General features: G+C 45.8%; 3 protein-coding genes across 4 annotated transcripts; 2 read left to right on the forward strand and 1 right to left on the reverse strand.

Moving 5' to 3' along the window:
- Nucleotides 1–24: 24 nt before the first annotated feature.
- sap18 (Sin3A-associated protein) lies at nucleotides 25–1,770 on the reverse strand. The gene is made up of 4 exons (XM_048240074.1): nucleotides 1,597–1,770; nucleotides 885–994; nucleotides 590–712; nucleotides 25–404 (listed from the first exon to the last, which is right to left on the reverse strand). The coding sequence occupies exons 1-4, from the start codon at nucleotides 1,666–1,668 to the stop codon at nucleotides 248–250; spliced, it is 462 nt and encodes a 153-aa protein (XP_048096031.1). The 5' UTR covers nucleotides 1,669–1,770; the 3' UTR covers nucleotides 25–247.
- Nucleotides 1,771–1,866: 96 nt separating this feature from the next.
- LOC125292669 lies at nucleotides 1,867–4,985 on the forward strand. 2 transcript variants are annotated; one of them, XM_048240072.1, is made up of 2 exons: nucleotides 1,867–2,122; nucleotides 2,410–4,985. In XM_048240072.1, exons 1-2 carry the CDS (start codon nucleotides 1,945–1,947, stop codon nucleotides 3,789–3,791), a joined length of 1,560 nt encoding a protein of 519 aa, XP_048096029.1. In that variant the 5' UTR covers nucleotides 1,867–1,944; the 3' UTR covers nucleotides 3,792–4,985. The 2 variants fall into 2 exon arrangements, with proteins under 2 accessions (XP_048096029.1, XP_048096030.1); XM_048240073.1 differs by lacking the exon at nucleotides 1,867–2,122 and adding an exon at nucleotides 2,136–2,310.
- Nucleotides 4,986–5,815: 830 nt separating this feature from the next.
- lats2 (large tumor suppressor kinase 2) lies at nucleotides 5,816–25,220 on the forward strand. The gene is given in 9 exon segments (XM_048239392.1): nucleotides 5,816–6,012; nucleotides 9,568–10,504; nucleotides 17,577–17,709; nucleotides 17,916–18,220; nucleotides 18,223–19,488; nucleotides 19,825–20,407; nucleotides 20,630–20,812; nucleotides 21,684–21,790; nucleotides 22,276–25,220. Coding segments are annotated over 8 exon segments (3,534 nt in total). The 5' UTR covers nucleotides 5,816–6,012; nucleotides 9,568–10,144; the 3' UTR covers nucleotides 22,873–25,220.

The raw sequence follows: 25,220 nt of genomic DNA on the forward strand, positions 1-25,220 counted from the left end.
AAACACACACACACACACTCTTGATTATGGATGGAAAAAAGTTTATTTAACATCAAAAGAATCTAAGAGAAGGTAATACTAGCTCCACTCTGATCTGTCAACTTTGTATAAAATCCACAAGAGAAATTAAAAGCATAGCAAAAGGAAAAAAAAAAAACAATCCACCGCCAAACCATCAATGAGCTCATGGGTTGACGAGTCTTGTAGGATCCCTTCCTCCTGAGGTCTTCTCTTCGGACCCAGGGGATCAGTAAGGCCTCATGCGGCCGGGCACAGCTGGCGTCCTATTGGGTGGCGTTATGGCGATGTCCAGGTAGTCTCCTATTTGAAAGCGCTGGGACTGCAGAGTCATGGAGTCATCTGCTCCTTTTCGGCCCGATATGGTGCTGCCTATATCTTTAACCCTACATTGGAAAACAAAAGTCAAATGTGTAAACTTACGCAACTTCAATGTTCAATTATATTTAATAATTTACATAAATCAATTAACATTTACCAATGTCTAAAGGCATAGCACAATGACAGACATTATTGTATTTACAATTACATTTAATGTACATTGGTAAGAAACTGATTAGACATAATTTACCTATAGCCTTGCCGTTTCGGATCTGGATAAACAATGGCGAAGCCAAAGTGAGTGCCTTTTTTTCTAGCATCAGGGTAGACCTCCTTCACTAAACTTGTCAGTTCTTTTAGGGTGGCATCCATCCTGCATTTTGGGGAGGGGGTCAAATATGACATATTATTGCAATACAGTATCTCACAGCTCTGTCAGGAGAGGATCACAATTAGTTTACCAGTTGCAGATACATAATTTATTTGGATATCAGACCAGTGGTTAAACATGCTTACAAACTGAACATAAAATACAAGTATTTTACCAGGTATAGATCTGTAGTTCACTTGAGGGGACATTTCCACGGGCAAACTCGTCTATTCTATGATGCCTGCCATTGTTGGTTGTGAACACTCGCAGAAGAAGTGGGCAGGTCTGTTCAAACAAACACATTCGATTTGATACCAAAGCATAATGTTTCAACAATCTCAAAAAAGCACAAACTAAAGCAGTCACAGAACACTTGTCCATCACAGTTGCTCAATGTCATCTGTTTTATCACTTAAGAATAATAATACAGTTATACTATAACATTTCTAGAGTAGTTAAATGGCAATGTTCCTCTATGATATCATTACCCTGTTTTTGTAAATAAATTCCTGCTTTTCTGCAAGTAGTCATTAGACGACTAGTCATGAGAAGCTAAAGTGTATGTTTTCTCAAGGGTGCTGTAACGTTGGTTAAACTAAACTCTACCTGTTAGCAAATGAAGCTACATTAGCTTTATTGGTAAATTAGGCTAACGATCTCCGGATACTCAATTAATTGTTAAGCCAACTTGTGCATGCCTCAAATTGAGAATGTAATTTCAACAGTAAAGCAAAGCATGTGCATCAATATTTATTATACACAACATTCCCAAGACAGCATTAAGTTTCAAAGCAAACAGGCCGACGCAAAGCAGTGTGGCTAGTTAGCACATTGGTGTGAGACCGAATACTTCGCAGTCAAATGCCGAAAAACATAGTCTGAATTACCTTTTCCCTGTCGACGGGCTTTTCGGGCTCTTTCTTTATTTCTTCTTGTGTTACTCTCGATTCCACGGCCATTTCTAATTACAAATATTCAAAACAAACACTAGCGTTATTGATTAGCAGTCTGCAGCAAGGGAACCTGTTGAGTATACGTGTCGCGTGCAAATGTCGTCAGAAGAAGGCTGGAAAGAGGGAGTTCTTGACCAATCACAGTAGTGAAAAAGAATACTCGCGACAACGACGAACAGCCAAGCGTTTCCTGTGCAGTTCTCTCTTGCCGCCATTTTGGGAGTCAGGGTATGAGAAAGCGAGTTTAAATCACCACGGGTCCACACATTTTGTGGCCCTAATATGGTTCACACGTGCGTGGTGGCTGGTTGTCGGAATCGGAGAACACCCGGGACCACTCTATCCTTTTATCGATTTCCTCGTGACCCAGAAAGGAAACAGCGTTGGATAGCTGCTGTGAATAGAGAAGGATGGGTGCCAAACGACGGGAGTAGGCTGTGTAGTAACCACTTCATCTCAGGTATGTCTAGGAGAGACCGCTAGATAATGCAGGATTCTCCATCATACCAATCCCATATCACCTTAACACGAAGAATTTGTTCATAAACAACCAGATCCTTTTTTTTGCAACTTTAAAAAAAGAAACCTGATGTCTCTTCGTTCTGTTCACTGCTGATAGTAATTGCATTGTCAGTCAATCTCCACCAGGTGGGTTTGTTTGCACTTGGAAACTTTTAGCTCTTTAAAAAGACTGTCTACTATGAGGAATCTAAAGGTGAAATTCTCGCTATTCTTTTTTTCTCTCAGGTAAACAGGTGAAGAATCCCCGGTCGCCGGATTATGTTCCCTCAGTTTTCACCACTACAGCCTCCTTATCCGAGACCATGAAAGAAGCCAGCACGTTTGAACTGTCTGACAAACAGGAGGCGCAGGTGGAGGCGGCCAATGCCTTGCTCTTCCTCCAGGGGCAAGGCAGGTTTACGGGGGAAATGGTCCAGAACCAAGGGCAGGATCAGGAGCCTGACACCACATCATCGTCAACAAGCAGCGATGACGAGGACGAAGATGAAGACGACAGTGATGAAATGGGCCAGATGAGCGACTGCAAAGGCAAAGCCGAAAAGCTGTGTAGAAGTGCCTCCACTCGGTTCATTGACTACGAAGCCAGCCTGAAAGCCCTGAGGAGGGAGAACCGGGCCCTACGGGAGTCTGTGGAGAAGATGTCCCTCACCGAGGCTTCGCTCCGGAACGATCCGGAGAAGGTGTGCTTCTACACAGGGCTTCCAAACTACTTTGTATTTGAGACGGTCATGTGGCTGTTGGCTCCACACATGAAGGGGGACAAGAATTCCAAACTCTCGAAGTTCCAGCAGCTGCTCCTGACACTCATGAGGCTCCGGTTAGACCTGCGGAACCAGGACTTGGCCTACCGCTTTGGCGTGAAGGTCGCCACGGTGACCCGGACGGTCCACAGGATCATCAACATAATGTCTGCCACCCTCGTGCCCACCGCTGTCTTCTGGCCCTCCCGGGTGGAACTGAGGAAGAACCTTCCGGCAGCTCTGACGGCCACGCATCCGGACTGTGCTGTTATCATTGACTGCTTCAGGGTTTCCTTGGAGAGGCCTATCGACTCGGAGCTGAACCAGCAGGTCCCCACCACTGCAGACGGTAGGATACTCTATACCCCTCGGGCGTATGGGGCTAACGAGCTCAAGTACCTCATTGGTGTCGCCCCACAAGGAGTAGTCACATTTGTGTCACGAGGGTCACCTGGCAACGTGAGCGACAAGTGCTTGGCAGAAGGGTGTGGCTTCCTCTGCAAGCTCCTCCCAGGGGACGTGGTGCTAGCTAGTCACGACCTGGACATCGCAGAGTCGGTGGCGGCACGTGGTGCACAACTGAAAGTCACCGGCTCCAGCGGCGTCATCCACGGCGAGGGTTTTCCAGAGATGAGCCGCGCCCCGTGGACCACCACCAACACCATTACACCAGAGAGACTCAGTGTCCACAGACACGTGGAGAAGGTCATCTCCATGGTGAAGAAGAGGTACGCCATTCTCACAGGTCCAGTGGAGAGCCCGTTCACCGCTGTTGACCGAGCCTCCAGCATGACCACATTTGACAAGATAGTGCAGGTGGCCTGTGCCTTAAACAACCTGTGCATCTCCGCAGCTCCTCTGGAGTGACCACTCACCCGCACTCTTAACAACTCCTCATGGCAAGGGTTGCTGTTATGTACAGGTACTTCCTGCAAGCAAAGAGAGGAACTTTTTTTTTTTGTCCACATTTTTTTTGAACATACATGTATTTCTGCTTACAGGTTTCATAATCATTGGGGTTTATGGAAATGTGTTAATGCACTTAAAGGACCAGACTACCTACCCAGTTGTGGTTCAGTATGAGACAAATATGGAATGTGTGTGTGTGTGTGTGTGCTGTACTTCAGTCGGTCGGTCATAGTAGCTTTTTTGTAGCAGTGCCACAGCTCTGGGAACTGAAATTTGTACACTTTTTGGTTGGATGGGGACATTCCATGCATTCTTCGCATTCAAACTGGCAGATTCCGCATGCTGAATAACAAGAGACCTCCACACAGCTCTCTGGACCAAAGGTCCTATGTCTGTAAGGTCCAGAAATGATGAATATAATGTTAATGTTGAGTATGATTACCGTAATGTTAGTCTCGATATCAGCTGTACTCAGGTGCTAGTGCCTTAGCCTCTGTAATGCTGACGCAAAGGTTATCAAAAAAGGTTAATGTCTTTGAAAAGATAATGTATCTTTCTATATATTTTTGCATCAATAACGAGATAATTTGTTCTCTATGTCTGACATAACCATAGATATTGCGCAATTGTTTTTGCAAAAAGCTTCTGCTGTTTCTTGAAACAAGGTGTTTATTACTGTTATTTCCAGTTTTTTAGACATCAAAACAATATGTAATGGTACTGATTCAAATTGAGTACCTAATCACTTTACATGTAAACACTTGTGTGTGTGTGAGTGAGTGAGAGAGCAGCGAGCGAGCAAGAGAGTGAGTGTTATGTGCATGTTACGACATTTTGTTCATTTATGTTTGTGCATGTTTGTCAAACTTTGTTTTTTGTTAATGATACAACTGACAGCTGTCAAAACTTTATATTTTTGTTAACACTATGACTTTCAACTGTTCATACCTTTAAAGAAAACAAGTTAAACACAACCCATATCTATCTTGCACATTTTCTTTTCTTTTTCAATATACTTAGACAAATCTGTGCCAGACGTACTGTACATCTTGTATTCATAAGGTTCTTGATTCCAACATGTACTGTATCATCTTTGTTTGAAAGGTGATTGACTGTATGCATATTTGTCCATAAAATGTCCTCCACACACTACTTGGTTGTTTTTTATGCTTATTTGTTAAACAAACCTTATTGGAAACCATACACCAGTCTGAAGAAATAAAGCATATATTGTAGAAAAGAAAGCTAATAATATTGCAACACCACATCTTATTGCAGCTATCACTTTGGATCTGAAAACATGAGAAATGCCAAAGTGAGAGTTAAGTTAATTAAGAAAAGAATCAGTTACTTTCAGGGAAGCTGTGGCAGAGTGACAGCTTCACAGGAAACCTGGAAAAACCACTGCACACAGGAATGAAATAAATGGGTCAACAGCAGAAGCCTTAAGACTATGAGCAAGAAAAGGGTAGTTGTTTAAGAAGGCAACCTGGGTCTCCATGGAATGAGTCAAAGATGACTAGGGTCTCTTACAGAAGCACATGATTGGGCCTATGAGCAACACTCCTAACTTTTGCCTAATAAAGTGCAGATATCCTCCCCACCATATTATTTTCAACTCCCAGATATTCCAGGTTGAGAGGAAATTCCTTTGCCTTTCATTCATGGATGAACATGGCAGAAACAATTTTGTAAAATGTTGGCTGCAGTGATTATCTAGATTTTAAGAAGTCTCCTTTTCAGTTCTGTATTTAATACTTTACTATAGCGGAACAATAGAAATCTACATTTTCCTGTTTAAATTGCACCCTATATACTGCTTTCTTGTATAGATAAATTATTTAGCCAACATAAAGTTGTATTATTGAATACGGTTGTAAATGTAGGAAGCCCCGCCTAGGTTATGTGCGGTGCTGACGTGCATTGGTAACACACGTGACACCTTTGGAATGTTAACAATGCAGTAAGTGTCCAACTTTGTACTGCATTCTGATTCTGCCGAGAGTGGGGAGAAAATGGAGTCTTATATGATATCCCCTGCGAGTTCTCCGTAAGACGAAACGGGATTTAAATTACTCTGCCGTGGGTTTATAATCACGTAGAAATCAAGGCAGCTCGGAGTTTATCGGTTGTTGAAACTTTTCTTGGATTTATATTCTTCTTCCACTTCTCTCACATGGTGAGTAACACACCGCCTTCTCTGCCAACCCACACAATCTACAGCAAAATATATCTCAAGCCAGCGACTTCAGATACTCACCGACACAATTGCCTTTGGATAATCATACAAAACTAAGTAAAACTCTTCGATTGCTTTAACAACGCGACAGGGGCTGAGCAACAGTGGGCTGATAGAACTCTGAATTCTCCCTACATTGGAATGTCGGACTGCGCTAGTGGAGCGCTACGTTCCTCTCAGCCCAGCCGAATGCCCTCATAACTTCCAAGCTGCGATCGAACAGGCCTGTAAACTCACTTTTCAGTTACACTAACCTTGCAGTAATATAACGACACTAAATCTTTTAAACAATAATCTTAGAGGATTAGGTGAGTACTTGCAGGGATTGAAAGAGAAATTCCCTTGCGTAAAGGTAATATCCTGTATACCTTGAAGAGTTTTTTTTTTTTCGTTTTCATGTCGTCCAAAACGCATTTATCTTTATAAAATTGTAGGATATTTCATGTGAAATATGCAACGCATCATTGTTAATGAAGTTAAAGATGTAACTATTTTGATTACGTGGATGGCTACTTTTTGGATGGAATGTTTTGGATTTTTCGAATTAACACTTAAGTTAAGCTAAATAGTTACTGTAAAATGGGTAACGAGGCAGACATTCCGTAATGCTCATTGAATTAAGCAAACAGCAATCGTCATATTGGAAGAAATCTGAACTATGTATGTTGCCATCGTTTCGAAAAGTTTACAGTTGAGGGATATTTGTCTTCCCAATGTTGCTGGTGCACTTTTGTTACAGATTGATTATTTTATGGAGAATCCAACATAATTTTGTAGCCCTACAGGAAACGCGAGGTTTAACAGAATTCATTATTCTTGTATTTGTCTCCGACGTTAATTCGCTGTCATGCTGGAACTGATACGCTGCTAGCCTACCATGTGGTCCCAGGTGTTTAACCTGCCATGTTTTCGCCAGGTAGAATAAGAATGCGCAATCGCAGAGCGGTTTCTGTTGAGGATGCACTACTGTCTTTTTTTTTAATCACGATTGGCATGCCCTGATTAAACCCCAGCCTTTAAAACAATCTTCTTTTTGTGTGGATGATCATATGATAGTATAGATCAGTATACCTGCAGCTTATTGATAAGGAAATGTGATGGTCGAAACCATCTAGGGCTATGCTGCATGGCAAATCATCTAATCTCTCTGTTTTCATAACATTGTTCTCAGCCATACGATGGATTTGAAATGAATGGGGAAAGCATTCAGTTTGATGAGGTTGGCGTCAATTTGCATAGGCTCTTCTTCTCTTTGTTCTTTTTGTTTTCTCTATCTTTCTTATCATACTGTGACTAGTTATGTTCAGGCATGCAATCATGATCAATGTGAATGTTTTCTGAGGAACCTTTGACAAAAAAGTAATGCTTTACTTTTTTTTTGTGCCAGTATGCTTAGGGGAAGATGTCAAGAGTAGATGGACTTGGCCTAATGTCCACCATTATCAGTGGGGAGGTCAGGCACTGTGTGAAAGGCTAGGTTTAGTACAGGATGTTGCACTGTATCTCCAAGGCGACTATAGTCTGTTTGTGAGCAAATGTCCATATGGTCAGAGGGGATGTGTGTTTTCTTTTTAATGGTTTATTTTGGTCTTTGCCACCTTGTAATGCAAGAGACATAGCGTGAGCTTTCTTGTCATTACTTGTGGAATGGAATGCTCTCTACTTTCTGGACCTGGAGCTGGAAACATCACAAGAATGGGGAGCTTAGGCGAAAAGATCTGCGAGATTGGGCAACAACTCTCGGTGCAGAACAAGGCACCACCATTCCAAAAAAAAGGCGAAAAAACAAAAATATTTTCCCCAGGAAATTCTCTTGAGTGCACACAAACACTGATGTGTAACATTTTTTGGGGCCCACCCACTACTCAAACTAAAAAAAAGTTAGGAACTCTGAAATTAAGTGAGGTATAGTACTCCAGCAAGTATTTAGCTGTTTTTTTGTGTGTGTCTGAGCATTTTAAAGCCATTATGTTCTTTCACAAGGACTAGCCTACAGATCACAGTTTGACAGCAATGGTGTCATCAAATGGTGACCATCAAATGGTGTCATTGGTGTCATCAGATGACATCAAATGGTGTCATTGGTGTCATCAAATTACATTAAATGGTGTCATCAAATGACATCGAATGTATTTCCTTAGTTGTAAATATTGTACCACTGTGATTTTGTTTCTCTGCCATCATAAATTTGGTCTTTTTGTTTCTAAGGAGGGAGAGAGGGAGAGAAAGAGAGAAAACATTCAGAACAACTCGCCTGGCTCTGTAGCCTGCAGTTATGTCTGCATGTTTCTGAGAAGTGAGCCGACTCCTCCTGTCTGCTTTTTAAATAAAGAATTATAGGTCTGAAAGTGTAGGTTATCAGGCATTATAACCATAACGCCAGCGTGAGCTCGGCCTGTAGGACGGCCAGCTCTCACATGAGCCTGGCTCCCTCACGTCACAGGGCCATGTGCCTGGTCCGCAGGCCGCCCACTGGGGCGAATAGCACGGACGCGCTGGAATGTGGGTAATGTTCTTCGAAGTAGACCAGTGAGAAGGTGCTAATGGCCGGTGCTGTTCGGGCATTTCGCGGAGAGTGGAGATGCCTGGCTGGCTGACCGTGTACAAAGTGGCCTGCCATGCCGACCACACCCCAACTCAAGTCGTTCGCCTTCCTGGCGTTTTCCATCTGAATACAGCAGCCAAACCATGCTGTGGGTTGCAGGTGGCAGTTTGCTGAAGGCTCGGCAGGTTTGGGCCTGGTTGGCGACCTGACTGGGAGACTTCTTGGGTGAACTTGGTTGCTGCCTGAAAAGGGGTGGGGATTGTGGGTTTTACATGTCAAGATAAATGTCACATAACGTTGCATTGCCAGACACATGCACAAAAAAATTTAAATGTCCATTACAGTCAGTCTGCTGACCCATGATGCCCCAGTCAAAGTCAAAAAAGGGAAATTCAAGTTGTCAAGGTGCAGAGATCCACACATTAAGCCATATAGAAGAGATGTTAAACTGGTCTTGACGCCCTGGTGGACACCCCAGTGATTAGGCCACAGTTGCCCTGAATGGAGTAGTAGTGACCCCAGTGATTAGGCCACAGTTGCCCTGAATGGAGTAGTAGTGACCCCAGTGATTGCCCTGAATGGAGTAGTAGTGACCCCAGTGATTGCCCTGAATGGTTTCCTTCCCTATCAAAGCCTCCGAGTGATTAGTACAACCAGACGCCCAGTGTGTGGAGAGTGAACGAGCACACAGTGCCTACTGTGCCATAGCATCATCTAAGTGGATGCAAAACCTAGTTGGGCTATGAGGTGGTGATGTGCCACTTTGGGATGGATGTAAATAACTTTGGTTGGCTGGAAGTGGGATCATTTGATTAATTAATACATTGATTGGTCAGTTGGTTGTTCCATTTGAATCATTATTTTATTTGGTCACTCATTAGCTCAATTCATCATTTCATAATTCATATGAAATTCATGTACTAATTTATTAATTTGTTTTTTCCCCATAGGCAAAGATGTGCACCAGGCTGGCATGGAGCAAGGCCGTCCTTCTGACCCCCCACAAGACCTGGGACGAGGGGGAACGTGACCCGTAAACTGGGGTCGTGGCGATGGCATCCGAGTAGCTTAGCTTAGCGTAGGTTTAGCGTAGCATTTAGAGTAGTGTTTTTTAGGACCGCAGAACTTGGCAGGATGGGTATCAACAGAGAGTGAGCCATCAGGACTTGAGCTCCAATCTCTTCGCAGATCTATCCCACCGCTGTGTGTGTGAGCGTGTTATCTATTTAGGTCAGACAGTTCAAAAGCCCAGCTGAGAGAGACAGTGCGTGTGTGTGTGGGATTTACAGAGATATTTTGTGTGTGTTTGTGTGTGTGGGGGTACGTGCATGTGTTTGTGTGTGGAGAATATGTCTGTGAGGTGTGTGTCTGTATGAGCGAGTGAGTAAGGAAAAAGTGTGTGTGTGTGTGTGTGTGTGTTTGCTTGTGGGGCGAGCGAGTTCTCACTTGATTCGCAAGAGTATCCACTGGTGGCACGCTCGCCGATCAGGCTACTTCAAACAACTGATATCACCACATCCAAAGACTATGAGGCCCAAGACCTTCCCTGCGGCGCCGTACGTGGGCAACACGCGGCAACGCCTGCAGGAGATCAAGGAGGGCCTGAAGCAGCCGGCCAAGCTGGTCAGCCAGGCGCTGCACGGGGGCAGCTCGCGAGGCGAGGGGGGCCGCGGCACCGACTGCAAGGGGGGCAAGGACGGCAAGGACCCCGGGGGCAGGCAGCAGCAGCTGCGCGCGCCGCAGAAGTTCAACAACTATCAGAACGCGCTGCGCGAGATCCGCAAGTCCCTCATGCCCTTCGCCAACGAGTCCGGCACCGGCGGACACCCTGGTGGGGACGTCAACCGGCAGATGCTGCAGGAGCTGGTCAACGCAGGCTGTGACCAGGTGCGTGTGTGTCTGTGTGTGCGTGTGTGCGCGCGGGTGCATGCGTGTGTGTGTGTGTGTGTGTCTCTCTGTGTGTGTGTGTGTGTGTGTGTGTGTGTGTCTCTGTGTGTGTGTGTGTGTGTGTGTGTGTGTGTGTGTGTCTGTGTCCATGAGTGTGCGTGTGTGTTTGTGTGTGTGTGTCTGTGTCCATGAGTGTGTGTGTGTGTGTGTGTGTGTGTGTGTGTGTGTGTGTGTGTGTGCATTGCAGTTTGGGAATCGGATGAGGGTGAGTGTGATTGTCTTGAGTCGGACTGTGTTTGTGTTGGTTGTTGAATATATTTAAACTACTTTTTAATCACCAATGGTCTGGTATAAAGAGATTGTTATTTCTGGCAGTTCCGGATATGCTTGGGGGAAATATTTTCAGTGAGTTAAAATATGGATGAACATGACTTGTTTGTCTGTGCATTCCCAGATAGTGTTAGCTGTGATGTCATCTGTTGTTCTACAGGTGTTGAGAATGTATGTGAGAAAGCATGCATTGACCATTGAGGAGAGCTGTAGGACAAGAACTCATATGAAGGGCGCAATGTTCATGTTCAAGCCAAGGCTTACAGCAGTTACATAATACCAGCAGGAAAAGGGAGTAGGAACAACAGGGCTGGATCTTCTGAAATATCAACTCTTTTACAAGAAATCCATTTTTTAAAATTTACGAGTCGATTTATTAAAAGTAATATTATTATTATTATTATTGTTATTGTGAGGAATTGTGCTCTGGAACCAGAGGAAAGCCGATGGGGAAAACGTTTGCGACATTCTGACAGGGTGCCAAGATTGCCAAACATGCCTTTCACCTCTAGTAAGGGAAGAAAAGATAACAACCGCAAAGCCAGAAAAGAATAAGAAACCTGTATGCTCTGACAAGTGGCACAGGAGCCTAGGGCTCGGAATCACAGAGTAATTCACAAATTGATAGCCACAATACTTTGCCCATAATAAATAATGTCATGATGCAGGGATTGTGCAATACTCCGTACATTGCAAAAGATAAGTCTATGATACACAATATCTGTGTTGATGATGATGAAGGAAAAAAAAGGCAAAAAGCTGTAATTAGGTGTTTATTCACTACATTTCATAACTGAATTGAAACTATCTTACTGCCTCTTTAAAATATAAAACTAATTTGATTTTGTGTGTAGAGGATTGCTCTCATATTATTGGATATTATTCTCATAGTATTGGATAAGCATCACCTCATCAAGGATACATAAAGTAGTGACTGTTAAGTCAAATTGGCAGACGAGTCCATTCAGAATATAAATTTTAGAATATAATGTTAAAATATTGATATTTGCCACCAGTGTATCGATAATGCGTCGCAAAAAGAAGTTTTATGATATATTACCGGATGGATATTTTGTCCCAGCCCTACAGGAGATGGCCATTCCATACACTGTATTTATCCGTCATGGTTATTGTGTACTCTAGCTCTTTCCACACATTTCCCACTCCCCAAGTCACAAGTGCGGGCATTGCTCTGGGGATTAAGGCACATATGTTATAGACTGTAGGATATCTACTTAAAAAACGTCAAGAAAATCAACTCCGACTTATGAAAAAGATTCCTTCTCTCTTTCCGCATCCCCATCTGTCTTCAAAAAGAGGTGGACTTGGAGTGGACCCTTCATAACAAGCCAGAATATTGTTTCTTTCTAGTGCATGGATTGCCAAGGTAATAGCTGTTGCTTTCTAAAGTGTTTTGGATTTAATCTATAATATCTATAATAGTATAATATCTATAATAATGCCTATTAACATGATTTGTCAAAGTCCCTGTACTTCCTCAGGCAGTCTGTCACAGATCTCAGGTCAGTTGTCCCAACTGTGGTTGTCGTTCCCATAAATGTGTGTTGCTGGCCCGAGGACAGCCTTGTGACAGGACTCGTTATCCCAGGAATGCCGCGCTCAAGCCTGTGCACAACACTGCCGAGCAATTCAACGTGGCGCGCAGGAATTGCGAGGCCTCACCTGAAAGGGGGAGAGAAAGAGTGAGAGAAAGAGAGAAAGAAAGAGAGGGAGGGAGAGAATGGGTGAGAGAGAGTGAGGAGATTTATTTAAAGCCTGAAAATGGACGGAAAAGGGTTATCTTCCTATAGTTACATTGATGCTGGAGTACATTACTAATACAATTTCCACTGGGGTAATCGTTTTACCCTGGGATGTGGGTGGTTAGTAGCCTGATGAGCCAGACCCACATTAAAATGTAGGGTCTGGGCACTCACCGTTCTCAGTGCTCAGTCTGAGGGGCGGGATAATCAGTTGTCTTTCAAATTCCCTCTGCCTTAATGGGACAGCGCAGCTATGAGAGTCCCATGTCGTTTCCCACCAGCCGGAGCTAGTTGGCTAGTTCAAGCGTTTGCCAACTTAATAAAAGCTTTCTTCGTGTCACACTGTTAGCCAACAGCAACATCCATCTTATTTGTTTTCAAGTAGCAGGAATTCAAGCCAAACCGTTGCAACTCTGCCATCAATCATTATGTTAAGCCCACCAAACGACTCTATACACGATTTCATTGGCCTGATTAAGTTTTGATTTCTGGAGCTCACAAGCCAACGGAGAGTTGCTAGACTAGCCCTGGCAGCAAATGTAATAAAGAGTGGAATACAGTCTGAGAGCCAGTGCAGTGGCCACCAACAGGGCTTCTCAGGAGTGGGTTGGGCCTTGCCTAGCTTAGCCTAGCCTAGCTGAGCCTGGACCTGGTCAGTGTGCAAACAGGAAGTGTCCATTGAATGTGTGCTGGGTGGACCAGTTCCTTCGGCTGGCGTAACTTGTGGCTGTCGGGGAGAATAAAGCCCATTTGTCTGGCTCTGTCCCATCGGAGTCTCTGTCTCTCTCTCTCTCTGTCTGTCTGTCTGTCTCTTTGTCTCTCTCTCTCTGTCTGTCTCTCTTTGTCTCTCTCTCTCTCCCTCTCTGTCTCTCTCTCTCTCTCATGTGGTCGCCTGTTGTCTCCTTTCTTTACAGGTATCTGGCAGTATTGTTCTTTTGTAAGTCAGTGTTTTGGATGAATCTGTCTTTGTTCTGGTTATTTCAGACAATCCTCTTCATCACAATATTAATGCTATGTTTTGAACTTATTGTTATTTACTTTTCTGAGAGTTATTGTTCTCTGGAGCGGTTTTACTGCTGTTTTTTCTTCACTGTAGTTTTTTGATTGAAGATTAGAGTCATGTGAGTAAAGTAGCTGTTATGAAGTAAATAATAGAAATTATATTTGTCAAATTCATGTAGTACTACTTTGAAAAGGAGGTTCTAGATCCATCCAAAGCCAACTCTCTGGAAAAGTTCAAATACATTATACAGCCTACATACCATCCCTGGCCTATATGCCGCTGTGGTTCTGGTATTTGGATTCTTTTTCTGAAGACACTGATGGGATCCAATCATCTCTCTACCTCTACCTCTATGTTTTTTTTTCTCTCTCTCTCTCTCCCTTCCCATCTTTCTCCATCTCTCACTCTACCTCTCTTCTCTTTCTCTCTCTCTCTCTGTCTATCTCTCTTTCTTTCCTCTCTTTCCCTCATGTCCATTTCCACTTACATTCCCCTCACTTGCTGTCTCTCACTTTATTCTTATTCTCTTGTCATCTCTCCATTTCTCTTCTCTTTTTTTCTCTACACATTCCGGGAATGTAATGGCTGCTGTGCCTCTCTCTCTCTCTCTCTCTCTCTCTCTCTCTCTCTCTCTCTCTCTCTCTCTCTCTCTCTCTCTCTCTCTCTCTCTCTCTCTCTCTCTCTCTCTCTCTCTCTCTCTCTCTCTCTCTCTCTCTCTCTCTCTCTGGCCCCGATCCTTATCATAGCGGCATGTTACATAATCACCTTAAAGGAGGAAATGTTTTGGTGGGGGACCAAGGGAGGGGGAATGAAGAGGAAGGGGAGGGCTGGGGGGGGAGAATAAGAGAGAAGAACATGAAGAGGAAGAGTTCCCAAATAACGTATGGATCCATTGGATCAGACATCTGTTTCTTGTCTTCGCTTTGATGGAGATGTAGATTGTTATGAAATGTTGATAATTACAGAGTTGGAATTCCTTAGCAGTAGTAAGTTGTGTGTGTGTGTGTGTGTGTGTGCTTATTCTTATGTCTGGGTTGTATCCTTGTACAGAATGTTTGTGTCTGTTCATTGTCTGAGTATCGGTGTCTGTGACTATATGTGTGAGAAAAACATGGATAAATAGAGAGAGGGGGAGATGGTTGTCTTTCAATGATTTGACTTGATGCCAGAGAATGAGGAAGAAATGGAAGATGGCCGGGAACTGAACATACAGGCCCTACAGATGTCCCTCCTTCTCTCTCTCTCTCTCTCTCTCTCTCTCTCTCTCTCTCTCTCTCTCTCTCTCTCTCTCATTCTCTCTCTCTCTCTCTCTCTCTCTCTCTCTCTCTCTCTCATTCTCTCTCTCTCTCTCTCTCTCTCTCTCTCTCTCTCTCTCTCTCTCTCTCTCTCTCTCTCTCTCTCTCTCTCTCTCTCCTTCCTCTCCTCCTGCATGTCTATTCTCACATAACTCACTGAATGTCCTCCAGATGGCTTTCATTTCCAGACGCCTTGTTGGAATGTGTTTCAGAATTGGGTCAAAGTGAAGCACTAATGTAAAAAAGCAACCTTTTGCCGCTGCTCCAGCTCAACAGTGCCTCTCAATAGTTATACAAAACAAACCAACAAACAAACATTGGCGTGACATAAGTTGCTACTCAGATGAGGTCTTGGTGAATGTGTGTGTGTGTGTGTGTGTGAAGGAGAGAGGGAGTGTTTCCTCGCGCCCCGTAGGAATGTATGTGACTGTGTGTGTATGTACTCTCACCACAGTCAGAAATGAGTGTGATTATGTGTTTGGTTGTACTCTGGGGCTTGCGGCGGCCAGCGTTATGACAAGGGTGCACATGTGAAGTCAGATATTTTTGGGCAGAAGCCACAGAGGGGCTGGAAGATGGATGGAGAGGAATCAAAAGAAATCGTAGGCAAGATGGGACATGACTGTAGGAGAAGAACGTCTGTGTGTGTGTGTGTGTGTGTGTGAGCGAGAGAGAGACTATGTGTGAGTGTCATGGGCAGGGTCAGATGAACTGATTACCAAATAGTTGGAATTCTTGCTTCCTGGCTTGTGGAATGTCCTGAACATCTGTCGCCATGACCGTGTAGGTTAGGGCTAGAACATAGACACCCTCCGTGTGTGTGTGTGTGTGTGTGTGTGTTTCCATAACTTCTCTTAGGAGACCTGCGGACACACCCCCTTGGTGGAGGGCTGTGTTGGAATGTACCACAAAAACCCTGAGCTTTGCAGAACAATGACCATAAACAGACACTGTGTGTTTACATTTTATTTCCTGTGTGTGTGTGTGTGTATGTCTGTATAGGAGTGGGTGTGTGTTCTGTGTGGGCACCACTTTTTTACTTTTTTTTGTTCATATGCATGTTTCCGTCCCATTGTCTGTGTGTGTGTGAGAGAGTGAGAGAGAGTGTGAGAGAGTGTGAATATGTTGGAGGAGGGGGGCACCACTTCTCCTGTGTCCTTCCCCCATTGTTTGTTTGTGTGTGTGTTGTGCTTGCTTGTGTGGGCACCATTTCTTGTGATTTTTCCCTCATGGGTGGCCGTCCCTTTGTGCATAAGGGACTGCCATTGGCGTAGCAGGTCTGCCAGTGTTGTGCCATGTACCGTGTTCTCTCTCAGAACGTGTAGAATTTTATTTGGCTCAAGGGGGTCAGTGGAACCTGTGTGAGCTGTGTGTGCCCACCGTTGCTATGGAGCCCTCATTTAAAATGCACTTGTGTTTCCTCCTCGTCTTTGCCCGTTGCCAGCTGGCCTGCAAAGTCGGGGAGGAACCGCGTGGCCACAGACTTGAGGCCCGTTGTTTGAAATTTAAAATTTCTTTATGTGTGTTCATAAGCTTTTCTGTCAACAATGCCACATTTAAGCAACTTCCATTCATAATTAGGTCATGTGTGGTGAATACAATAAGGGAGAAAGAGATTCCATGTAGTTTTTTACCCCTCCCTGCTCCCCAACCCCCCCCCCCCCCCCCATGGAATAACTGGTTCAGTTCCACTTCTGTCCACTAGGGGCAGTGTGAGACAGAGGGCTCGCTGTGTCTTGGAGTGAGGTTTGGGCTGAATGTCTTTAGAATGAGCTCATATGCCATTCAGGGGGATTTCCTCATATAGGTGTGGGTCGCTGTGTTGTGAGAGAGGGGTGTGTTTATTTGGCGGCTGGGACTGGTCATGGGATGGTGGTGCGAGGGCTTGTTTTTATTTAGTCCAGTGGTGCAGCCAGAGTGGAAGCTTGTGAGTGGTTTTCATTTAGACTGGTCATGGAGCCTTCTTGCAGGCTGTTGATGTGTCCTAGAGTTTGGCTCTTTCTGGAGAAATCTTTATTAGTGACGATGCTAATCACAGTACCAGACATTCTGTAAATAGTACAAGAGTGACATGACATTTTACCGCTGGAAAAGGCACCGATGTTTCCGTCTTTATCTGTTAGTTGTCATTATGTCCTAAAGGGTGTGTGTGTGTGTGTTTGTGCTATCTCCTAAACATGTTTTCTTAACAGTCACATACTGACTCATAGGCTAGTGTAGGGCCAGTGGTATGCATTTGTCACACGTCAAAGAGCTACTGGGTATATTCTCAGAGAGATTAAGTGCAGCTCAGGACTAAATTTACACCAAGAACAAAACAACACGTGTGTGTGTGTGTGTGTTATAGAGATCGAGTGTTGTGATATCAGAGAGGTGATGTTTGTGTGCTAGGGACCTGGTACAGGAAGTAGCTGGTCCATGACCTGGGGTCCACAGGAAGCAGGTGCATGGCATCCTACTGGAGTGGAGTGTGTGTGTGTGTGTGTGTGTGTCTGTGAGTGGGTGTATCTGTGTGTTTGTTTTTGTGTGTGTGTGTGTTTGTGTGTGTGTGTGTGGTTTCTGTGTATGCATGTGACGTACGTGGGAAAGGTATTTTTGCCTGTTCTGAATGCATGTTGTATGTGTGTTTGTGCAGATGTAAATGTACAGTTTGGATTTATGCGTCACCTGTCTTACCTCAGGAAATGGCCGTGCGTGCGCTGAAACAAACAGGAAGCCGAAACATCGAAGCGGCTCTGGAGTACATCAGTAAGATGGGCTACCTGGACCCTCGCAACGAGCGCATCGTCCACGTCATCAAACAAACCTCCCCGGGTATGCACATTCTGTCTTGTCTTTCCTGTGAAAGCCACAGAAGATCTATGCCTATAATAAGCATATATACCTATAGATGGTTATATAAATGTGTATATCAACACAGACATGTGTAAATAACCATATAATAATATGTATATAAAGATGTATGTTGTAAGCATTTGAATCTTGTTTTGTTATACAGTTATGCCTATTTATTTTAACAGGAAAAGGAGGTATGCCAAACTCAATGGACCACCGGCCATCAATTGAGGGTAACAGTGACGGTGCCATGCCTCCTTATCACCAGATGGGGGCGCCAATGTATGAGGGGGCTCCTTACGGACCAGAGGGTGACATGGCCCGGCCTTACATGGGTGGCCCTCCTGTCATGAACTACATGATGACCCAATCTGGCTCTGCGCAGGGCTCGGCCATGGTCAACCCCATGGGGCGCCCGCCCAGTATGGGAGCGTATCCTCCTGGCATGCCCCCTCAGAGCGGCCCGGGAAACCCCATGTACCCACGGGCCCTGCCCAGCAGAAGCCATACCCTGGCGGCATGGAGCCGGCCATGATGGGCTATGCTGTGTCAGGCCAGCCGCTGCAGATCCAGCCCCAGCCACCGGGGGCTCCGGGCCCGGCCCCGCACTACGACTACGGCCATGGCCGGCCCCACATGATGGAGACCACGGGCTATCCTGTGCAGCGGAGCGCCTCGTTCCAGAACAAGATGCCAATTGCGCCGCCGGACAACTACGTCAACATGCAGGGCAAAGGGGCCATGGGCGGCCAGAACGGCCAGTACCCCGGCAATCTCTACCTGCAGCCGCACTCCCACCCGCGCCAGTCCAGTCCGACCTCGCACCAGGTCCACATGATGTCCCGCTCGCCTGGAGGTGCGGCCGCAGCCGCCTGGCGCCATGGGCCCCGGACTTCTCAGGACATCCCCCAGGGCCTCCTGACGCCCTCGCGGGCCAGCCTGAACCTGGACCTGTACGAGCATATGTGGAGCGGACCCGCAGGGCCGGACGGGGGCGCCCCGCCTCAGGCCCGGCAGCCCCAGTCTCAGGGGCCCTTCCGGGGGGAGGTGCGCGTGCCTAGCCGCACCAACTCCTTCAACAACCACCAGAAGGTGAACGTCAGGCAGGCCATGCCCGCGCCAGGCGGAGTCGCCGGGGGGAAGCAGGACCCCGGCATGCCGCCCCCCAACACCATCACTGCCGTGACCTCTCCGCCTATCCAGCAGCCAGTGAAGAGCATCCGGGTGATGAGGCCTGAGCCCAAGACTGCTGTGGGTCCGTGCCACCCTGGCTGGCTGGCCTCCCAGAACCAGGACGGGCCCGAGGCGCATGGGTACATGGCGGAGGAGCAGTACGCCCGGGATTCCGTCCAGGAGCCGCGGTGCCCACCTCCGCCGTACCCCAAAACCCTGCTCCCATCCGGGGTAGCCTCCGAGCAAGCGTCCCTGGAAGGAGCAGGCATGTGTGGAGCCCCCGAGCTCCCTGCCCAGGGCGGCAGGGCCATCCAGAGTGGACCTCCCGTGGCGACAAATGCAGAGGAGACCCACAAAGAGAAGGGCAAGAAGGGCGAGAAGGCTGTGAAGGACAAGAAGCAGATCCAGACCTCGCCGGTGCCCGTGAGGAAGAATGCTCGCGACGAGGAGAAGCGGGAGTCGCGCATCAAAAGCTATTCGCCCTTCGCCTTCAAGTTCTACATGGAGCAACATGTGGAGAACGTGATGAAGACGTACCAGCAGAAGCTCAACCGCAGGCTGCAGTTGGAGCAGGAGATGTCCAAGGTGAGGAGGAGAAGGGAGGCCTTTAGAGCTACTGTTTTATTAATGGATACATACTATCCTATGCATAGCTGACTTGTTTATTGATTGTTGCATAATTAAATAGGAAATGATGAATAGTTTTTTTGCATCTGTTGCTACAGTTATTATTGAAGTCTAAACGTAAAGTTTCACTGGCGTGAGTATAACAAAAACAGTATAACAAATACAAGAAATGATAAAGAACACATTTCTCCCAGTATGAAATGTTATACAGTGTATAAAAACATGAAGAGTATAAAAAAAACATTTTGTTTACTGCTTTTTGAATTTTCTTAATATCTTTCTCTCTCGACCCAGGCTGGCCTATCGGAAGCCGAGCAGGAGCAGATGAGGAAGATGCTCAACCAGAAGGAGTCCAACTACAACCGCCTGCGCCGTGCCAAGATGGACAAGTCCATGTTCGTCAAGATCAAAACCCTCGGCATCGGTGCCTTCGGCGAGGTCTGCCTCACCCGCAAAGTGGACACCGGAGCCCTGTATGCCATGAAGACCCTCCGCAAGAAAGATGTGCTTAACCGCAACCAGGTGGCCCACGTCAAGGCTGAGAGGGACATCCTGGCCGAGGCGGACAACGAGTGGGTGGTGCGTCTATACTACTCCTTCCAGGACAAGGACAGCCTGTACTTCGTGATGGACTACATCCCCGGCGGCGACATGATGAGCCTTCTCATCCGCATGGGCGTGTTTCCAGAGGAGCTGGCGCGCTTCTACATCGCCGAGCTGACGCTAGCCATCGAGAGCGTGCACAAGATGGGCTTCATCCACCGAGACATCAAACCCGACAACATCCTCATCGACCGCGACGGCCACATCAAGCTTACTGACTTTGGCCTGTGCACCGGATTCCGCTGGACACACAACTCCAAGTATTACCAGAAAGGTGAGGGTGGCAGGGGGGGGGTCTGTGGTGTCGTGTGTGTGTGTTTGGTCCTTGTGTGTGGTATAACTGAAAAAACGATAAGCTGCATTATGTGACTACTGATGCATTACGATATCCTCATGTCTGTGTGCATGCAGAGAGTTTGTGTTGTTGATGGGATGCACAGATAACACAGATTATTTTCAGTGTTTTCACCGTTGTCTCTCTCTCTCCCCATTTCAGGAAGCCACGTAAGGCAGGACAGCATGGAGCCCAGTGACTTCTGGGACGACGTGTCGAACTGCCGCTGCGGCGACCGGCTGATGACGCTGGAGCAGCGGGCGATGCGTCAGCACCAGCGCTGTCTGGCCCACTCTCTGGTTGGCACGCCCAACTACATCGCCCCTGAGGTTCTGCTGCGCAAAGGTGAGCGACAAGGGCAGAACCAGGAGATCGGGGGAACATGAAGTAGGGTTTGGTGTTGTCGGCAGGATGCACAGTTTATTTATTTTTTATTTTTGCCACAAAGACACGTCTTCACAATTGGTTGGGGTGACTTCGCTCTCACTTTACCACAAGCTACTGATGCTCAGTTCAGTTCGAATTTGATTCAGTACTCACTTTGAACACCATATTTTAATAAGCTAGGGAGGTGCAAGAAATCCTCTGGCCTCTTATCATAATAGGGGGCCCCTAGCCCAGCTATCTTTTCATGCAGTCTTGAATATGGCACATTCTTCTTCATTCACTTTTCACTATACTAAGCCATATGGAGAAAGATATGCATCATATTTGTTTCAGCACTAGGCATTGAACTCCGAGAAGTAACCCATGGCTTCTGTATCCATTTCTGTCGTTTTGAATTACATCCACATCTTGAGGAAGTATGGGATCTGGAACATCCTTTAAGAAGGCAGGAGGAAGCTCCCAGTGGCCAACCATGTGAAGACTATTTTGGGCTTTAATCAAAAACAGACAACATCTGGATGGTTCAGATTTCACAGCCCCAAACTAAATAGCTCTGTGAAGAGAGAAAATCCAACTAAACCACTTCTAAGTCCCATGGTGCTTCAACCTCAGCCTACCTCTGTCCTCCATCTTAAGTCTTGTTAAGTCGAAGGCTCATCTTAAAGTAGCACAGTGATGAGAGAAATCTTCAGTTAGACAAGTAGTTTATTTTTAAATGTTCAGGATGTGTTGTGTTTCATTCAAATAACATCAGTGTAAAAACTGTTCAAAAAGGCTCAGGATTTTCAGAGCATTTTGGTAAGTGTATGCGTGTGTGTTGTGTCTGCAGGATACACCCAGCTCTGTGACTGGTGGAGTGTGGGCGTGATCCTGTTTGAGATGCTGGTGGGACAGCCGCCATTCCTCGCTCCCACTCCCACAGAAACCCAGATTAAGGTCAGCGACACCCCCTCACTCACTCACAAATACTATCACTTTCTTTCTCTCTCACTCATCCCCTCCCTCCCTCACTCGTAAATACTATCACTCTCTCTCACTCACTCATCCCCTCCCTCCCTCACTCGTAAATACTATCACTTTCTCTCTCTCTCTCTCTCTCTCTCTCTCTCTCTTTCTCTCTCTCTCTCTCACACTCACTCATCCCCTCCCTCCCTCACTCGTAAATACTATCACTTTCTCTCTCTCTCACTCACTCACTCACTCACTCACTCACTCACTCACTCACTTCACTCACTCACTCACTCACTCACTTTATCTCTCTTAATCATTTTCTCTTCTCTCATCTTGTATTCAAATACTCTATGCTAGAATCTATGCATATATACATAGATATGTATCTATATAGAATCTATACTAACATCTATGCATCTATACATAGATATGCAACCCTTTTGCTTGAACCCTCCTCTGCCCACGTACAGGTGATCAACTGGGAGAGCACACTGCAGGTGCCTGCTCAGGTGAAGCTGAGTCCCGAGGCGGTGGACATCATCAGCCGCCTGTGCTGCTCGGCCGAGGACCGCCTGGGCTCCAACGGCGCCGGCGAGATCAAGGCGCACCCCTTCTTCGAAGAGATGGACTTCTCCAGCAACCTGCGCCAGCAGCCGGCGCCCTACCGGCCACGCATCGCGCACCCCATGGACACCTCCAACTTCGACCCCGTGGAGGAGGAGGGCGGCCCGGGCGCCTGGAGCGACAGCGGCGACGGTCGGGCTTACGACACACTCTACTCGCCGCACAGCAAGCACCCGGAGCACGCCTTCTACGAGTTCACCTTCCGCCGCTTCTTCGACGACAACGGATGTCCGTTTCGTTACCCCAAGCCCCCCGAGGAGGCCCAGAGGAGTGGCGGAGGCGGTGGCAGGGGCGGTGGTGGTGGTGGAGGGAGCGGGGGGGTCGCGGCTGGTGGGGTTGGGCCCCAAGATGAGGCAGGGGGAGAAGGGGAGGAAGAGGATGAGGAGGAAGAGGATGAGGAGGAAGAGGAGCACGGGGAGGGGTGTGAGCCTGTATACGTGTAGAGACGCAGTGCGAACGCCGCGCTACCAAAGGCCTCATCACCTCACCGTGATCATCCAGCACCTTTCTCTATCATTGTTATGTCAGGAACGGGTGTAATTTTGTGTGTGTGTATTTTTTGTGTGTGTGTGTGTTTGTGTGTGTTCTGTGTTCTAGAAATGGGTAGAGACCGAAAGAGAAAATCAGGAAATGGAGGGAGAGGGAGAAACGGAGGGAGAGAGGAAGCTTAAGAGACTACCGGACCATCAGACATTTATTTCATTTCACTGCTCCTACCGTCATCAATAGAACCATACATGTGAACAGTGAACAACAGCAGGTTAGAGTGCGCGGACATTGAACCTGGGACCAAGACTGCAGACTGAATAATATGCTAACTGACTTGCACATAAGCACAGTTTCACAAAGATCAGGTCATTAGCTTGAAAAATTAGTTTTTAGATCAGCTTTTTCAGTGTGTGTGTTTGTGTGTGTGTGTGTGTGTGTGTTTGTGGGGGGGAAAGAAAGAGAAAAACAGACTGTGTCCACACCACACAGAACCTCTGGAATTGGACCTTACTGGTCACTGCTCTGCATACATCAGGGGCAGTGTGTTGCCCATGACTTGGTCACCTTGTCCAACACGGATCACATTTTTTATGGCAAGTTCCATTCCTTCACTCTCCAGTCTGCTTAGGAAGGCCACTTTCGAGGAGCCTTCGAAAGACCCTTAAACAAAGAACGTTAATGCACACCCAGAACCACTTCCTCATCTTCTCCTGTTGTCGATGACCGTTCCTGATGCAGCCATTCCAAAGTAGTGGAAAAGTAACTGTGATGTTGGGCGTCAGAGAGAAATGAACATTTGTGAGATGGGGATAAGAGGATGGAAGTTGTGTTTTATTTTTTTGTATTCTATTGCTAATATCGTGTCCCATCGACGTAGGCAGAAACTGATAGGTTGATCCAGATCTTGCACAGCTGAATCTACCAAATATATATGCACACACACACACACACACACACACACACATACACACACATACATATTTACTTACAAATACATATTTACTTACAAATACACCTTCCTATGTTCACATGTGCATCTTACCATCATTTTAGGTAGTAAAAGCCATTTATGTTTGCCAATGTTATGTTAACATTGCTTCTGAATTGTTTTGACGTTCCCAAAGGAAATGGTTTCAAGTCACTAAGTAATATTTCAAGCCAGAGGACCTAATACGATTGGGGTCACTTTCCTTGACCTGCAAAAATATTTGTGGCTTTGAAATGCCAGCCATTTTGAATATTTGTTTGACACCCTCTGGTGGACAAAAGAGGCATGATTTTGTACAGTTGGCTGACTTTATGAGCAAAACAAACCTCATATGAAAGACTGTCACTCACTATGTGTTTTTGTTTTTGATGTGCAGTCTCCATTTTAAGGTCGGAATCGCAGTGTTCAACACTTCCCTGAAAAGCTTTTTTTTTTTAGTTTACCACATAAGCCTACCACAGAAAACCATCATCTCCACATGGGTGGAGTTTTACAGAATTGTTTATTCTGATTTTTAGGTCACTGTCCATTCTACTCATCTGTCTGAGCTCCTAGTTTCTGTTACCTTCTCAGGCCATATATGTTAAAGCATAGGCCTCTATAAAAATTTACTTTTGTCTAAACGTTGAGGATTACACTAATAATTGGCCCCACAACACTCATAAACATGGCTAGAAAGCCTGTCTTGTTCAACCCTGGATGTGTTTTGACCTCACAAGCACTGTTATACCACAGCCTTGCTTAGCATGCTAACATGCTAACCACCTTAGGCTAAAACTTTCGTCATCCTCACTATGACAGTATTAAGGATGGGAGGTGCAGTTGTAAAACCGCCAATAGAGAAAACATGTATCTCTTTATCAGGCAGTCATAAAAGATGTGATGAAACGAATGAAAGGCAGACAAAGAGTTTCTGAAATTGTATGTGATGGTATGACTATGTGCAATACAGATAAGAAAAACAATATATTATAGTTTTCTAAACACAACAAATATCCTTTTTTTACGTTTAATAACTGAAATACAATATGTACAAATACATATTATATTGGTTTTATATATTTTCAATGTAGTTAGGCCTACATGACCCAATGCTGCTTATTATTTGTTATTAATATTATTATTGACATTATCATCATTATTTCATGTTACCCTTGTTTCTCCTTTCTTTGTGTGTGTGTGTAGCGTGGATGCAATTGGCCGTATGTTTGGGGTGGGATATTGCAAAGTGTGTGTCTTTGAATGTGTGGTGTGTGTGTGCGTGTGTTATCACGTGACGATCAGTATTGAATAAAGATGGAAACTCCTCGTAAA

Source organism: Alosa alosa, chromosome 3, assembly GCF_017589495.1.
Source record: "Alosa alosa isolate M-15738 ecotype Scorff River chromosome 3, AALO_Geno_1.1, whole genome shotgun sequence".
NCBI classification, from domain to species: Eukaryota; Metazoa; Chordata; class Actinopteri; order Clupeiformes; family Clupeidae; genus Alosa; species Alosa alosa.